Below are 17,495 nucleotides of genomic sequence, written 5' to 3'. Positions count from 1 at the left end.
TGAGCCACCATGTGGTTGCTGGGATTTGAACTCAGGACCTTCGGAAGAGCAGTCGGGTGCTCTTACCCACTGAGCCATCTCACCAGCCCTTTTCTTTTTTTTTTTTTTTAAGATTTATGTATTTATTATATATAAGTACACTGTAGCTGTCTTCAGACACACCAGAAGAGGGCATCAGATCTCATAACATATGGCTGTGAGTCACCATGTGGTTGCTGGGATTTGAACTCAGGACCTCTGGAAGAGCAGTCCGTGCTCTTAACCGCTGAGCCATCTCTCCAGCCCTTTTTTATCTTTAATGAGACAGGGTTTCACTCTGTAGCTCTGGCTGGCCAGGAACTCACAGAAATCTGGCTGCCTCTGCTTCCAGAGTCCTAAGATTAAAGGCATGGGCCACCAATCAGGGTTTGATTTTTTTTTTTTTTTTTTGAGTTTTTCAAGACAGGGTTTCTCTGTGTAGCCCTGGCTGTCCTGGAACTCACTCTGTAGATCAGGGTGGCATCGAAATCAGAAATCTGCCTGCCTCTGCCTCCCAAGTGCTGGGATTAAAGGCATGTGCCACCACTGCCTGGTTAGATTTTTTAAAAATTATTTTATGTGTGAGTGTTTTGCCTGCATGTATGTATGTGCACTACATGCATGGAGTTTCTGGAGTAAATCAGAAGAGGGCATCAATTCCCTGCAACTTGAGTTAGAGATGGCTGTGAGCTACCCTGTGGAATTAAATCCAAGTCCCCTGGACAAGCAGTCAGTGCTCTTAACCTAGAGCCATTTATCCCAGCTCTTACTTTAGGCTTTTAAAAGAAATATTTATTTTATGTGGATTGGCGTTCTGCCTGCATGTATGCTTGTGAAGGTGCCAGATCTTGTGGAACTGGAGCTACAAACTGTTGTGAGCGTCCATATGGGTGCTGGGAATTGAACCTGGGATCTCTGGAAGAGCAGCCACTGCTCTTAATCTCTGAGCCATGGCTTTTTTTGTTTGTTTTGGAGGTTTTTTTTGGGGGGGGTAGCATTCAACATAGGATTTCTCTGTGTAGCCTTGGCTGTCCTAGTATTCACTCTGTAGACCAGGCTGCCTTGAACTCAGAGCTCTGCCTGCCTCTGCCTCCAGAGTGCTGGGATTAAAGGCATCAGCTTCTGTGCCCGGTTCTCACTTGGGATTTTTTAAAAAATATTTATTTATTTATTTATTTATTTATTTATTTATTTATTTATTTATTTATTTAATGTGTATAAGTGCACAGTAGCTGTCTTCAGACACCACAAGAGGGCATCAAATCCCATCACAAATAGTTGTGAGCCACCATGTGGTTGCTGGGAATTGAACTCAGGACCTCTGGAAGAGCAATCAGTGTTTGTAACTGCTGAGCCATCTCTCTCCAGTCCTCACTTGGGTTTTTTTTTTTTTTAAGATTTTATTTATTTATTTATTATATGTAAGTACAGTGTAGCTGTCTTCAGACACTCCAGAAGAGGGAGTCAGATCTCTTAAGGATGGTTGTGAGTCGCCATGTGGTTGCTAGGATTTGAACTCTGCACCTTTGGAAGAGCAGTCGAGTGCTCTTATCCGCTGAGCCATCTCACCAGACCCTCACTTGGGATTTTTAAAGTCATTTTTCATCTATTAATGTCATCATCTACTGGGTGTGGTGACACATCCCTTTAATTCCAGCACTGGAGAGGCAGGGCCAGGTGAATCTCTGAGTTCAAGTTCAGTCTGATCTACATAGTGAGTTCTAGGACAGCCAGAGCTATACAGAGAGATCCTGTCTCAAACACCCCCTTACCCCTTTCTAGAGGTCTTAAGCCACACTTTTCAAGCTAGACAGTCTGTTTTCAGCCTTTGGCATCCCATTATTGATATCTGAATTCTGAGATCAATGTCTGGAAATTTGCTGATTTTGATTTTAGATCCAATTATTAGGAGCTTAAATTTACCATTTGGGATTTATGATTTTCTATTTAAAATTTAGGGTTTTAATTTAGGTTTCTGAGCTCGTAGATATGTCCTATTTTAGGAACTCTAGGTACTTTTAAAAATGTACCATGAGGGTGTGGAATGTCATACATGATTTGGCTGATTCACTTTGGAGTCCCAAAGGTCACTAACAATTCTTTTCCCTCTTTGCAGATGTTGGGTCCAGACAAAATCTCGTGTTTCTCTGATCAGCACAGAGCTACATCTCCGAGTCCTACTGACAGGTGATTGTTCTCTACCTTCAGTGCAGCTCTAGCCCCTCTGAACAATAGTGGCAACAAGATGCTACTAAACACTGTTTCTAGACTGTTTGTTTAGTCCTTCCGTTGTATCTAATAACCATTACAACCACCAGACAAGGAAGTAGGTGGGAATAGTCCTTTCATGTCCAGAGACTGAGCGAGGTGATCTCAAGCTCTAATGTGCTTTGGTTTTTGCTTATTGTTTGGTTTGTTTGAGTGCTGGGTATGAACCTGGGCTTTCTGATGTCAAATGCTAAGGAACTCCTTTGTACCTATACTACATCTCCCATCTGGCGTTCTTTTATTTTTTAATTTTATGTATGTCCATGTTTTGTTTGAATGTATATCTGTGCATGCACCATGTTCATGCGGTGCCTCCTGGAGTTGGCGTTGTAAAGAGTTGTGAACCACCTTTAGGTGCTGGGATTGCAACCTAGATCCCCTGTAAGAGCAGCCAGTACTCTTAATCACTGAGCCATCTCTCTAGCCCTGCTAATTCTAAGGACCTTAAATGTTCTCTCTTCCTTTCCTTCATTCACAATATGTATTCATTCATCCATTGAACACCAAATGTTAGGAATCTTTTGTGTGTTGCAGGTACCACATGCATGACAGGCAACCCTCTAACACTGAAGGAATCTGAAAGGCGAATGCATACAGCAGATTGAGGGTTGGATTTCCTCTCCATCTATCCAGTTTGGACACATTTAAAATATTCAAAGTCATCTTGCCTTGTACTATCTTCCCCTTAATAGATGTCAGTACACCCCCTCCTTATCCATTATTAACATTACAATTAAGCACCTTCTTTGATGTGGTCCTCTATGCAGGAACTGTGCTCACTCAGAAGGAAGGTCATGAAGGAAATGAAAATGCATGTGTCCCGATGCCTATTGCTTCTTAGAATCTTTGTGATCAACAGTTCAGTCTCTTGTTTTCCCCTTTCTAGATGAGGAATCTTTCTAATAATAGACTCTTGGTTTTGATGGGTAGAAACCTAGCTAAAACTAGCTTATGCATAATAAGGCACTTGCTGGATCATTTAAACAAGAATTCGGGGATATCAAGGCATGGCTTCTACTGTGAGCCTGCAGGACCCTGCTTCACCCAAGCTGTCTCTTCCAGTCTTGTCTCCTTTTCATGCTTAGCTCCCGTGCTTGGGCTTTACTTTCCTTGAGTTCTCTTTGCTCCTTTATGACACAGGTCCTTTCCACATGTTCCCTCTGTCTGGAGCTTTATCTGTTCCTTCTCACCCCCTCTTATCCTCTAGACTAGATTCTGGCCAGATTTAGTTCCTGAGGAAAGAGTTCATTGGTTAGGCTGTAGTTCCAGATAACAAGCCACTCATTTTGTAGGTCAAAGCCTGCTATTACAGCATCTATAACCAAGCAACACTTCTTACCTTCATTAGAACCAGCCTGATGGCTGTTTGACTTGGACAGTCATTCATACCGGGCCTAAGTTTAAAATGTCAAAGATGGAGTGGTTAGTAGCTAGATCAGTACAGTTTTTGGTGTGCAAGGTTGAGGACCTGAGATTGGATTTCCAGCACTGCTGGGTGGAGCTAAACCTGCACCTGGAACAGAAGGGCTGTTTTGGTGTGGACAGTGTAGGTCATTTTAGGGGGAGCAGGGTACAAGAGCTAGCAACTGAAGGCCCTGAGGACAGCATGAGGAGAATTGGTGGTAAAGCAGCTCTAGGGCATCACAAGCACTGTGGGAGCAGTGGGGTGGTGTGTAATGTGGGAGAGGACATCGTCTTTATGTTCCACCTGGTGGGGGAAGGGTGGAGTTGTGTATGTTCTTTTGTGGGTATCTCATGAATTATGCATTCAGTTGTCACAAGTCAACTGCTTTCATGCCTGTATCGAGAGGTCTTTAGAAAGCACACACTGAGTTTCCAGAGTGGCATAGCCCATTGGACACAGTGAGAGGCTACAGGGGCATTGAGCTCACCTACCCTGTATAGTGATACTCAGTGAGTATGAAAGAGTCAGAAAAGGAAGGGTACTGTGAGCCACACAGAGCCTTTAAACTTGACCCTCCCAGGATTACAGTGCACACTTGTAATCCCAACACTTGGAAGACTAAAGCAGGAGGATTACTGAGTTTGAGTCCCTCTTGGGCTACATAGCAAGATCCTATTTTTAAAAAGAAACAGAAAAAAAGAAAAGAAAAGAAAGAAAGTTGCTTCATCTCAATGGCATTACCTTCAAGGTATGAAACAAGGGGGCAGGCAAGATCAGATTTATGTTTCAGGAAGGCTGCTGCCTCAGAAAACATGGATGAAGGAGGCCGAGAGCCTTGTAAGGGTGTGAAGACAGCCATGCAGGGATTATGGGTTTAACAAAAGCTGGAGGGAGGTGGAAGATGGGCAAGATTTGGAGACTCATTGGTCCACGGAATATAATATAGGGGAATGATAAGTTCTCATGATGCCTGAGACCCTGTCTTGCCTGTCCCAGAATGGAGGCAGAGGACAGTCTTGACATGAGACTGAAGGTTTGGGGGCAAGTGGTGTACCTTAAAACCTAGATGTGGTGGCTCATACCTGTAATCTTAGCGCTTGAGAGGCTAACGCAGTATGATCACCTTGTCTCCAAAGAAACTAAGTTTAATTCTAGATGTCTTAACCAAAATTGGCCCTTTTCCCCAAACAGGAAGGATAAGAAAAACCTCACGAACAAGCTTCGAGAGCTGGCTTTGCTAATCCCTGTGACCATGAAGAACAGAGACAAGAAGTACACCAAGGTGTGGAGACTGAAGGAGAGGAGTCGGGTGGGAGGCAGGGTGCCAGAGCAATGAGTGGGGGCCTCTCCTGGGAAATCCACACAGACCCTCTCAGAGATAGACTTGAAAATAGGAGTAGCTGGTGAGATGGCTCAGTGGGTAAGAGCACCGACTGCTCTTCTGAAGGTCCTGAGTTCAAATCCCAGCAACCACATGGTGGCTCATAACCATCCATAACAAGATCTGACGCCCTCTTCTGGACTGTCTGAAGACAGCTACAGTGTACTTACATATAATAAATAAATAAATCTTAAAAAAAAAAAAAAAGAAGAAGAAGAAGAAAAAGAAAATAGGAGTAGCCATGATGCTCAAAACAGGAATTTCTGGGAGTCCATGATCCCATGGGGGATTCTTTGTTTTAGAAGCCAAGTTCCTCACTCAGGGTCAGCAAGTGCTTTACCACTAAACTATACCCCTAGCCCTGTGGGATTCTTTCAGGATAAGAGGTGGGGTGGGTAGAGCAGGAGATGGAGACAGTTCAGTCAGAATTTGTTAGGAAAGCATGGGTACCCGAGTCCCCATGCCAGAACCCACAGAAAGCCATGTATCATGAGGTAGGTACCTCAGTACATGCTTGTACTGGTTAGCCAGTCTAGCCTAAATTTGCCAGTAAACTCAGGTCACATTGAGAGACCCTGTTTCAAAACCAAAACAAACCAACAGTTTGTTTTGTCTCCAAACCCCTGAGGAATGACACTTAAACTGACCTCTGACCTCTACATGTATGTACACACCCACATAGGCATACACGTACACACACAGAAAGAGGCAAAGGGAACTGGGAGTGGAAAAAGGAGAGGCAGAGGTCACACATCAATATGGAGCCCTCATAGCTGCAGCCTGAGACTCTACTGTCTTTTTCAGCCCCGGGGTTTTCTCACTTGTTAAAACCAACAAAGGTAACTCCTGCTCCTAAGTGATACTTCAAGACAGAAATGATGTCCTGGCATGTAGTTTAGCAACAGAGCTCTTGACTGGCCTGTGCAAGCTCTAGAGGAAAGATAAAAAGGTGCAGAGGGAAGACAAAAGTGTGGCCTAGTGGTACATGTGCTTCCTTCTAGCATCTAGGAGGCTGAGGCAGAAGAATTGAAAGGGCAAGACCTGCCTGGGCTACAGAGTGAGTTTAAAATAGCATAGGCAACTTTTTAAGCCTTGTTTCAAAATAAAATGTAAGCAGTGACTGGGGATGGTAGCTTGGTGGTAAAGCACTTGCCTTAGACACATAAGACACTGGGTTCAAAGAGATAGGCTCTCTCTCTCTCTCTCTCTCTCTCTCTCTCTCTCTCTCTCTCTCTCTCTCTCTCTCTCTGTTATTTTATATGTGCATATATGACCATGTGCTCACGCACTCTCTCACACACGTGTGCACCTTCATTTTCATATCCCCCCCCGCTTCTCTCTCTCTCCTCTCTCCCTCTCAGGAGAGAGCACATTATCTTTTCCTTTGGCAACTTTCAAAGGCCTCACACTCCTTGAAAACCATCAACAAGGTCTCTTCTACTCTGTTCTCATGGTCTTCTCTCCCTTTGACCATCCTGCCTCCCTCTTGTTTACAAAGATGGTGAGTACCTTGGGCTCATGTGGATAACTCAAGTAATCTCTCCATCTCCAGGTCCTCAGCTCAGTGGTCTCTGTAAAGCTCCCTTACCGTATAATGCAGCCGATTCATAGGCATGGGGCTAGGAACTGGGGTGCTGACTATGGGGAAATTTTTCCATGTCCTCAAGCATTTGTATATTTGGTATGTATAGGTGATGTCATAGGATCCTGGGAAGCCAGAGAAGAGAAGGACACAGTTCCTGCCCTCAAGGAATGAATCTAGCATTTCACAACTGACAAGATGTCCACTTCCTTTGAATTATCTCTAGGCCTGTCTAGGGAGGCAGAATCTCTGAGGCAGGCAGATCTCTGAGTTCAAGGCCAGCCTGGTCTAGAGTGAGTTTTGGGACAGAGTTATATAATAGACCTGTCTCAAAAAAATTAAAAAGGAAACAATAGCTTTTGTTTTTGAGACAGGATTTCGCTGTGAAATTCAGGCTAGAACTCAGAGATCTGTTCGCGTCTGTGTCCTACTTCTGGGATTAAAGGTGTACAGCTCCACACCTGGCAGCATGCTCACTTAAAAAAATGTTTATGTGTATAAATGTTTTCCTGAATGCACACATGTATACCATGTGCATGCCTGGTGCCTGTAAAGGTCAGAAGAGGGTGTCAGATCCCCTGGAATTAGAGTTACAGGGAGTTATGAGCCCCCATGCCAGTGCTGGGAACTGCTCTTAACTGCTGAACTGACTTTTCAGCCCTGGATATGCTCACATTTTAGTTTAAGAAATTCATGAAGAAGGCTGGGTGTGTTGGTGCATACCTTTAAACCCAACAGTCAAAGGCAGAGGCAGGTGGATCTCTTTTGAGTTCAAAGCTAGCCTGGTCTACAGCGATAGCCAGAGCTACATAGTAAGATCCTGTACAAAGACACTACAACAACAAAAATCCATGCATTTAAAAACAAAAAAGAAAAGAAAGAAATTCCTGATGGAATGGGTTGTTTATAAGTACCTGAGGGGAAGTGGGAAGGAGGGGTGCAGGCAGAGTGAAAGTAAGAATGACTGAGAATACATCATTCTAAAGGCCTGTGCCACGCCAGGCAGTGGTAGCACTTGGGAGGCAGAGACAGGCGGATTTCTGAGTTTGAGGAGAGCCTGGTCTACAGAGTGAGTTCCAGGACAGCCAGTGCTACACAGAGAAACCCTGTCTCAAAAAAGAAAGAAGAAAAAAAGAAAAAGAAAAAGAAAAAAAAGACAGCAGGCTATCAAAGGCCTGTGCCTTCAGTCCTTCAGTCACCTGGTCACTCTGTTCAGCGTGTCTGTTGACCAAAATCTCTCTGTTGTAAGAGTTTTAAAACTTATTAATAACTTGAGATGGTCTCTGGGGTTGCACCTTCCAGTGGAGCTGCCAAATCATGTTTCTAAAGCATTAAGACTGAGCCTTCTTGCTGGGTAAGGAGCTCATCTCTGTCATTCCAGCACTTGGGAGACTGAAGTAAGAGGATCACCAGTTACAGGCCAGTCTGAGGTACACAGTGAGATCCTTTTTCAAAACCAAACCAAGCCAAACCAAGCCAAAAAAAAAAAAAAAAGAAAAAAAAAAAAAAACAAAAAACAAAACAAAACCAGAAACAGTCTTCTATTTTGAAATCAAGGATGGGAATCTAAGTACCTTTGCATGGAACAATTGTATGTATCTCTTCACAGCCACAGAGGCTTCATTGTAACTGCATTCCAAGCCTGGCATTAGACATGCCAATCTAAGAAAGACAACTCAGTGCTTCTTTCTGAGTGACAGCTTTCTTCTCTTTCAATTCCTTAAGACCCCCTTGAAGACAATATCATTCAAACATTGACTAAGCCTTTTTAAAAGGCTTTTAAAACACACACACAGGGTTTCTCTGTGTAGCCCTGGCTGACCTGGAACTCACTCTGTAGACCAGGCTGGCCTCGAACTCAGAAATCTGCCTGCCTCTGCCTCCCAAGTGCTGGGATTAAAGGTGTGCATCACCACACCCGGCTTGATTCTCTTTATATGGGGTTTTGGTATTGTCCTAGAATTTACAATTCTCCTGTGTCGGCTTCCTGAGCACGGATTACAGGTGTGCTACAGAAATAACAGGTGTGCTACAAAAATGACTGGTGGATGATTTTTGAGTTGTTTGGTGTCTGTTGTCCTTGCTGAGCTGTGTGTCCATGAAGGCATATTGCCTGTACTGCTTTAGCTTTGTGTTTCCAGTAGCAGCTCAGGAATTATTCAATGGTAGTAGTGGGGTAGGTGATGTCTAGCTACTGGCCAGAAGCAGCATCCTGTAGGGTGCTGAAAGAAATCTGCTTCCTTAAAAGCCCCTCAACATTCTCTGCCTTTGAAATACAGAAATGAGTTAGCTAAAGTCACGATTCAACTAGCTCAAGGTCAAAGGGGAGAACAACATGGCAACAGATAACGGAAAGCAGTGTGGCAAATGTCGAGGTGGAAAGAAGTCCGGGGTGTTTCAGAGTGCTAGGAAGATGAACCAGCATGGGTCAGATAGTCAGAAGGGGGGGTGTCCATGCTGGAACTCAGGGGAAGAGTGGGCAGGGGGGGCTTATGAAAAAAGGAGGACCAGACAGGGAATCAAGTATAAGCAAACAGCCAGAAGCCAAACAGTATATGCTAACAACTGGGATCAGGAGGCTAGTGACCCTGAGCTCCAGCTCTGCCTCCTTAGGTCTCTAAACTCCATTGTGTTCACCCTCAGTCTTAGGCTGGCTCTCTAGGACAAGTTAGGGGCTAGACAGCAGAATAGGTGAAGCTCTGCCAGAAGCTGCGTTGCTGGTTATGGGTGGAGAGTGGGGTTTGAGACTTCCTGTCTCAGTTCCCCAGGAGCCTCACACAGTCCTGGGCCCTGACCCTTGTGCAAGTCAGGGTCTAACAGTATGCGTCCTGGATGACTTCCAACTCATGATCCTGCTATCTCTGCCTCTGGAGGGGCTGGGATGACAGGCGGGCAATGTGTCCCACTCTCAACCCTGTATCTGTACAGAAGGAGATCCTGCTGCGTGTCCTGCACTACATCCAGTACCTCCAGAGATACATTGACATGACCAAGGCCTTGCTCCAGCTCCACAGCAGCAATGGCAAAGGTGGATTTGTGGGTAAGCAGTTCTACCTCCAAAGCCTTTATGCCACATTTTCCTGACTGTCAGGGAAACCAATTGGCTACCTTCCCCTTCCTGGGGAAGGGGATTACATCAGAGAGGTGTACAGGAGAGAGGTGTTATAGGAGAGCCAGACGTTCAGAGGCTGGGGCAGGAAGACTGCATCAAGTTCAAGGTCAGCCTAGGCTACACAATGAGATCCAGCCCAGTCTAACCTACAGTGCAAGACCCAGTCTCAATGAAACAAAGCAAAATACAGACACTGTGCTTTGGAGTTTGGAGGAGGAAGCCTAGAAGGTTGGCCTTCAAGGACAGCATAAGGGAACCCTGCCAGACTGCAGAACCACCCTGAGCAAGAGCATGTGGGTGTGAGGAAACATCGAGTGTTTAGGGATAGTGTTTCAGGGCTTCAGTCCTGAAATCTGTAATTTAGGACCCCACCAGCAATTTCCTTCTGTGTTTGTTGTGGGAATCAGAGATGTTAATACAAACAACATGCGGGCTGCAGCTCACAGCTACCCAGCACTATACAATGACTGGTGTGAAACACTCAGATGGTAAGAGGGCACAGAAGCCAGAGCAGAAATATGAGGTCTGTAGGGCAAAGCAGAGGGGTGGACATGAGAAGTATTAGAAGATTCGACCTGGGAACATGCTTCACATTAATTTGCTTTTGTTTTTATTTTTCCTTATTTATTTTATTTTTGAGGCAGAGTCCTACTATATAGCCCAGACAGGTGTCAAACTCGCAGTAATCTTTTTGCCTTAGCCCTTTAAGTGCTGCCTGCCCTATCCTTTGGCTTTTTGGCTGTGCAGCAATAGTTTTCTTGTTAGAAAAGTCTTCCTGAAACCTTTCCCTCCTACCCAGGGTAGGAGAGCCTTGTCTGGGAGGAGAAGGATGTGTAAGACCGGGAGTGGGGTCTAATCTGTGCCTCCCTGCTCCCAGGGCCAGGTTGGAACCCATCTGCTGGCCATACACAGCATCAGCACTCTACCCCCTCCGGCTCTCAGAAGCCATGCCTTTGGAGCACCTCTTCAAAACCTCGAAAGAAGAAGTTCACCCAAGTGTCAGGTATGTGTGGTCCATGGAAGCACAGGGAACTACTGTTACAGAGTAGGCTCCTTCTCTAGAAACACACTGGGTCAGACCCCACCAATCTATGTCCGAGTCCACTCCCAGGCCTTCATGGGCTTTCATTTCTTCCTCACTGGGACAGGCATCGGTAAAGCCCCTCTCAAGGAAAAGCCTGAGCAGATACTGCCAAGCAGTGCTTATATCAGAAGCACTGGCAAGGCCCAAGTAGGATGCTGCTGTCATCATTTATTTTCCTTGAGCTAGGGCATAGGGAGGCAGGGTGGAAACAAGAGTGTGTTATAGAGGCTGAGAGTCCTGGCTCTAGCCCAGCCTCACCACACCCTCGCTTCCCAACCCCTTGAGGCCCTCAGTGCACATACTTGTGAAGTGGGACTATGGCCTGCCTAACCACTAGTCTCTAGTCACAACTGTACATTGTAGTTATTTGAGGTGCTTAGAAACTTCCTTAGTGTTTGGAAGTGGCCTGGTGTGGCATGTCATACCAAAGGCACTTTGCTGTTAAAGCCTCTGAATTGTGTACACAGGGTTGGCTCAGTGAGCTCTGTTTGAAGAGCTGGGCACACCTGGAATTCTGGGAGCACCGGGACAAGCGATGCTCTGGAATGTGTCATCCCAGAGCAGAATTCCCTACCTGAGCCAAATTCTGAGGCACTGAAGTGCCTCTACCAAGCCCCCTGACTCCTGTCTCTATTCTCTCAGAGCGTCCACCCTGGCCCTATAATCCTCGACGCTCTCTAGCTCTGGACCAGGCTGAAAATCCTATCACCATACACCCAGGCCTAAAGGAAGAAAATGAGGAATGTGTCACCTGTCCAGGGGTCCTCAGCCCTAGCACCTACCCCACAACTGAACCATCTGCATCTGAAGGCGACGGACAAGGGGCCCAGCTGGTGTTCTTGGACATGGCTCAGAACATCATTGCCTGTGACATCCCAAGTTGGTGCTTTTCCTTAGAAGGAAGTTCCTTTTCTATTTTCATGTGTTCTTTCTCTGCCCCCCCCCACTTGTGTGTACATGTGCGTGTGTATTTGCACTCTTTCACAGACTCTGCTCTGGACAGAGCATATATCACCAAATGGGATGGCACTGCCTATTACATCATGGGGCTTTCATTCACAGATTCCCTTTCTTGTGTCAGGCTCTGTAAGAGAGGGACGAGATTGGGGTCACCTTTGTATACACCTCAGGTCTCAAATCTGGGGATGGGGCAGCATATGTCTACTGGGCTTCTCTGAAGCCAGACTGTCCCTTGTCCCTGTCACTGTATCAGAGGTGAGAAGGGGTTAAAATGCCTCACAAGGATAGGATAACAGGCAGGAATGTAATTCCTGGCTTTGAACTCGCTCTAAGGCTGCCAAGTGCCCAGTTCCTCTCCATCATGCTTCCCTGTTGTTCATGCATCCCCTCTAGGCCAGGCCATGAGCTATTGGTGCTTGTGACATAGTAGTGACTAAATTCTCATTCCAGTAATGCAATTTCCCACTTCTCCGGGACCATCCAGACTTGCTGGGGTGCTAGAATACCCTGGTCCCAGAAGAGGCAACATATTACTGCTAGCTATGTGACTTGTCGCTAAACATGCCATTTCATATGGCAGTGACTGGGCTAACCCATTGACCTAGTGGTGTTGTATATCAGTAAAAGACTTAGAGGGCTGGGGACAGGGCCAGGACTCTTGTGTGCCATCATGAGATCTTATTGTCATGGCATTGTTATTCCATGTTAAAGATCTGATCTGCTGGCAGCTTCTGATAGAGATGAGTCAATGCTGGGGTGACTCATGCACTCCAGCTTCACCCAGGCACCATGCCTGGTCCCTCTCCTTCCCCCTGTCTTGGAGCCCTGGAAATTGGCCCACATTCAGGCATAGATACCTTATTCTGATATCCCCTCCTCCAGATGATCATGCTGTAGAAGCCCAGAGTGGAGAGCCCAATGCTGACATCGAGGTTCAGAGGTCCTATTTCCTCACCAGAGCACAGCCCTGTGTCAGGTAAGGAAACCCCAGGGTGTCATTGGCTGGGGCTATATCAGCGGACTAGGAGAAGTGGCTTCACATTCTCTGCCAGGGCTCCCTGAATGGCACTCGGCCCAGCTGCATGCTGACTGATGCAGGCTCCTGGGAAGGTCTGGCTTCCCACCTTCTAAACTGGTGGTTGTCACCTGCTGATCTTCCATGCCTCTTGTTCCCTCCCAGCCTGTTCTCATCCACTGAGTGTGTCTCTAATATAGACGCTGACTGATCAGTAGGGCTTGAAAGCCCCTGACCCAAGGTAGAGCCCAAACCTTTTTCTTGGCTTTGGAGAATGTGACCCTGTCTTACCATGTCACCCTCTCTTACTTTTACCAGCAGTCTTCCACTAAACAGCCTAAATGTTCTCCAGTCCCCACACAACCTGCTCTGAGCTTGCTGACCTTGTCCCTCCTCTTGGAGTATCTGCCTTTCTGATTTACGTGGGAAACTACCCTCTCCTACCCGCCCTCTTGTCTTCCTTAGAATCTCCCCACAGGCTCCCTTCTGTTGTCAGCATCTGTTTACCAGTTCATTTTCCACACAAGACGAGAAGCTCCTTGTGGGCAGAAGCCAAGCTGATTGAATTCCCTGGAGTTTCATGCAGTTAGCCATGTGAGCTCAGTCCAGGGCTCTGTGTCTTCCTCTGATTCCAATTCTTGCAGGCAGAAGCTATTCTTGTGTACTTCCAGTGAGGCAGACAAAGAAGCCCCAGACTCTGACCCCTTGCTTCCTGTTTGGACCTCCGAGGACAGCCCCAATGGTGATTACAAGTCCTCTCCTTGAGGCTTTGAGCCTTCTGAACATTCCACACCAGAGGATTTCTATGGCAGGCAAAGCAGGAAGAAGACTGGGGAACTGCTAAGCACAGGGATGGAAAACACTATGCCTAGCGTCATTTTGCCCCTGGTTGCTATGCTGGGCATTGCTAATCAATCCCTGCTTTTCCTTGAGCCAACTACTGCAGAACCGTTTAAACACGGAGCTCTGGGTCACCACAGTCAGTTTGCTGGTCCTGGCATACTGTGATGACTTTTCCTCTTCTGTTGTTGATGTGTTGTCAGGCAATGTGCCTTTTAATTTTCTATACCACCTTGACTCCGAATGGCAGTCTCCTTTCCCCAGAGTCTGACGATATCTCCTCAAAGCTTGCTGCTACACTGGGGGTTGACCACATACCTGAGTGCCATGATCTTTTGCAGGGAGCCCACTGGCTTTGGGGTCATCCCAGATCAACACCTGGCATGTGGCAAACTACCTGAATGAGATCTTAGGAATCAGCTCTTCCCTCTTCAGCTCCCCAAGCAAAATCCTGCCGGATCATGTCCTAGAAGATGACACCTACTTTCTGACTGAAGGTGGGCTACCAGAGTGGGCAGAGCCTCATTCATTCATAAAACATGGGGACACTCACCCATCAAAAATACTCAGGCCTAAGTTGAGCCCAGTGGACTCCTAGAGGGCCTTGAGGGGCCTACAGCTCCTCACAATGCAGGGACTACTAAGTCATGTAGTGAGGGGGAGGCTCCAAAAAACTGTCACTGTGCCCTTAGCTGGCCTGTGAATGAGACTTGGACACAGGCTAGGAAATTCTAAAGGGGGACAGTGGGACGCAGGGGCTATCCGGGTGTAGTCAGAAAGCCTAGTCCTGCCAGTGCTCTGCTCACAGGTCTCTTGGAGTCTTCACCTGCTGCCTGTGAAGGGGAGGGCCCACAAGAGAAGGTAGGTTCTGTCTTCCTGACTGTGCACCCCACACCTTCATCTTTCCCAGAGTTACAACCTCTGTCCTCACCACCCACCTTTGAGCTCACTGTTGCCCATGAGGGGCCTGGGAAAGGCCTGCCTAAGATCACAGCTACTCTTCAAGCAGGGTGGGGTGGACGGGGTGGGGGGCGGGTTCTCTCACCTCCATGGTTTACTCAGTGTCCGTGTGTTTGACCCAGGGTTTCTAGGATCCCAGGCTGGTATCAAACTCTCAATCCTCCTGCCTCAGCCTTCAGAGAGCTTGGATTACAGGAGTGTATCAATTTAGCTGGGCAAATAAGTGTCAATTCCCTGAGCATGGGGTTTACCCAAAGTAGATAGTTGCATCTTGGACCTCACGATGCCTGAAACTCATAAAGACAGAATCCACCGGTGTCCTCCAACTTTGTTTTGGCTTCCAGCAGAGCCATAGGAGGGAGCAGGAGGGAGGGGGAACTAATCAGCCGGGACTGGTGCTGAGGCTATGGCCGTGCAGATGGCAGGGAGCACCTGTGGCTTCCAGCTAAGGCGCTCTGCTCTAGTCCCAGTTTCTTCATTGATGCCACAAGGCCTTTGCTTGGGACATTAGAACCAAGGTTCCTGAGTTTCCAGGGTGTGGAGACAGACTATGGTGTCTAGCCTAAGCTGTCTCTAATGTCCTGCGTATCTTGTAGTCAGTGTCTCCTTCCTTATCTGATCCAGGACGTATCCTCTGAAGGCCCCACAGGCCCACCTAACTTCCAATCCTCCGTCTCACTGGACCACTGCTACCTGTCGCTGAGTGAGAATGTCAAGGTGCTGTCTAACTGTGGCTCCAGCTCAGAGTCCACAGACACAGAGTCCCTGTGGGGACAGGAGGAGGTGAGAGGGGTGGCCACCTACCCAAGGAGGACAGGGGTCTTCTCCCTTGCTCAGCTTTCCGTCCTGCAGCAGGCCAACCCAGAGAGATTGCAGAGCTCAAGTGAAGAGGACAGAGACTACACATGGACACCTGCCAGGCGGTCTTCTGGCCTGCCAGTAGCCAACAAGAAGATCAAGAAGGTCCAGGCAAGCCAGGGCCCTGCGAAGCCCAAAGACAGCAGAAAAGCCTGCCCTGGCCAGGTGAAGAAAAAGTGTGTTAATGGCTTCATCATGTTCTGCAGGATGAACCGGAAGCAGTACATCCGGTGGGTGAGGGTACACAGGATTTTAAAGGTATTAAGGGCTTACTGTCCCCATGTGCACCCCAAGGCCATGTGGCCTCACTGCTGAGCCTTCCCATCCTATGAGGCAGACCCTCGTGCCAACTTGAGACATCAGGGTAAAGGTAATTGGCCTTTGTCATCTTCAAGGAAACTGCCATCAGGTGGGGTTGAATCTGGGCTGAATCAGTCCTGCCTCTCTCTCTTGAGCTGTTACCTCCTGCATGCTAGGCCACATTGATAGCAGGTTGTCCTCAGGAGGTACAGGCTCAGTCCTGCCAGATGCCCTAGCAGTCTCATTTCCATGTGGCTGACTTAGGTCACGTGCCAGCCCTGGACCTGTCACTGTGGGATGAGTACCAGCACCAGGAGCTGGTTGCCTTCATTGGAAGGATGGGTGTGTGTTGTGTGTGTGTGTGTATATGTGTGTGCGCGCACGCATGTGCGTGTGCGTACGGAGCAGGAAGGGGTGGGGGGAGTTCCGGAGCCTGTGAAGTGGTGGCTGCAGTCATTCATGCTTTGGGAGATGTATGTGTATCTTCCTTGCATCAGTCTCGAGTGTAACAGGGTGGGAAAGCTGGTGGGAGAGGAACAGTGGTAAAGGACCGTGGTGTGGCCATTGTGACCTCTTCTTTCCTGTACCAGAGCCTGTCCTGGAACTGCATCCACAGCTGCCACCAAGGATCTGGCTCAACTGTGGCGCGGGATGACTCCGGAGGAAAAGAAACCATACTGGTGAGAAGTACCTTCTAGAAGGCATGGGAAGACTTTGGGCCCCAACCTGTAACCCTCGTCCCTCACTCAGAACCTCATGACTTTGCTAACAGGTTGGGGCTTTGCTGGGCTGAGGACTTGTGGAACAGATTTTTTTTTTTTCTCTGTATATGTGTGTTGCATGCACATGCATGCAGAGGCCAGAACAGGCATCAGATGTCTTCCTTTTGCTTTTTGCCTCATTGCCTTGAGGCAAGGTCTCCCATGGAATGGGAAACAGGCCTAGCAGCCAGGTGCCTGGACAGTGAGTTCTTGGGTCCATCCGCCTTCGTCCCCAGTGCTTCAAAGTAGGGGCACACTGCCAGGCGCAGTTCTTTACATGGGTACTGGTGACTCAAACTCACAGCCCAGAGCACATGTTCTGATTCACTGAGTATCTCCCCAGGTCCCAAGTTTTACAACCTGGGATGTTACAGGTAAAGAGTGCCATCTGCAGCTGGTAAGAATGAGCTTTCCTGGGTCCTGGACCTGCTGCCTCCACTTCTGCTTGGACACACAGAGCATCTCAGTTGTTTTCCTATTGCTTGGTCTCTTCTCTCTCTTATTCATCCTCCCCAAATTCTGACCTCCATCAACATCAAGGGCTCACCCCTGCTCATTTCTAGACTAGCCAAACCCCTCACAGCTGTGTGAGGAGCACCTGGCAGGGCCCAGTCTAGATTATTTGCCCCTGGAGGCCCAAAAGAGAGATTGGCCCCAATGGGACCAAAGAGAGTTCTGGCTCCCTCAAGCCGAGGATTGGTCACTGCTGGGGGGCAAAGAACTAGTGTGGGAACCTGGGAGCCAAGTGTGAGGAACCTCCATCTGTCCCCAGCACTAAGGCACGCAGGTTCAGCCGCCAGCACAACCGCATTGTGAAGCAGGAGAGCTCCAGCAGTGAGGACGACGATGAGGAGACCCCCAAGCCCTTCTACCAGCTACTAGCTGAGAAGGCCCAAGTGTCTTTGGGCCTCACCTCACTGCCCAACCCTCACTGCCAGTGAGAGAGGCAGT

General features: G+C 47.7%; 1 protein-coding gene across 2 annotated transcripts; it reads left to right on the top strand.

Moving 5' to 3' along the window:
* Nucleotides 1-2,134: 2,134 nt before the first annotated feature.
* Bhmg1 (basic helix-loop-helix and HMG-box containing 1) lies at nt 2,135-17,485 on the top strand. Of its 2 annotated transcripts, XM_029532298.1 has the most exons (13): nt 2,135-2,205; nt 4,883-4,973; nt 9,583-9,682; nt 10,644-10,769; nt 11,493-11,729; nt 12,693-12,786; nt 13,461-13,567; nt 14,007-14,162; nt 14,474-14,526; nt 15,250-15,408; nt 15,478-15,713; nt 16,374-16,463; nt 17,317-17,485. In XM_029532298.1, exons 1-13 carry the CDS (start codon nt 2,135-2,137, stop codon nt 17,483-17,485), a joined length of 1,689 nt encoding a protein of 562 aa, XP_029388158.1. The 2 variants fall into 2 exon arrangements, with proteins under 2 accessions (XP_029388158.1, XP_029388157.1); XM_029532297.1 differs by having other exon boundaries at nt 9,583-9,694; nt 15,250-15,713.
* Nucleotides 17,486-17,495: the final 10 nt, after the last annotated feature.

This window comes from Mus pahari, chromosome 19 (genome assembly GCF_900095145.1).
Source record: "Mus pahari chromosome 19, PAHARI_EIJ_v1.1, whole genome shotgun sequence".
In the NCBI taxonomy this organism is placed as follows: Eukaryota; Metazoa; Chordata; class Mammalia; order Rodentia; family Muridae; genus Mus; species Mus pahari.
The sequence above is the reverse complement of the archived record's forward strand: the minus strand, read 5'-3'. Positions and strand labels throughout refer to the sequence as shown.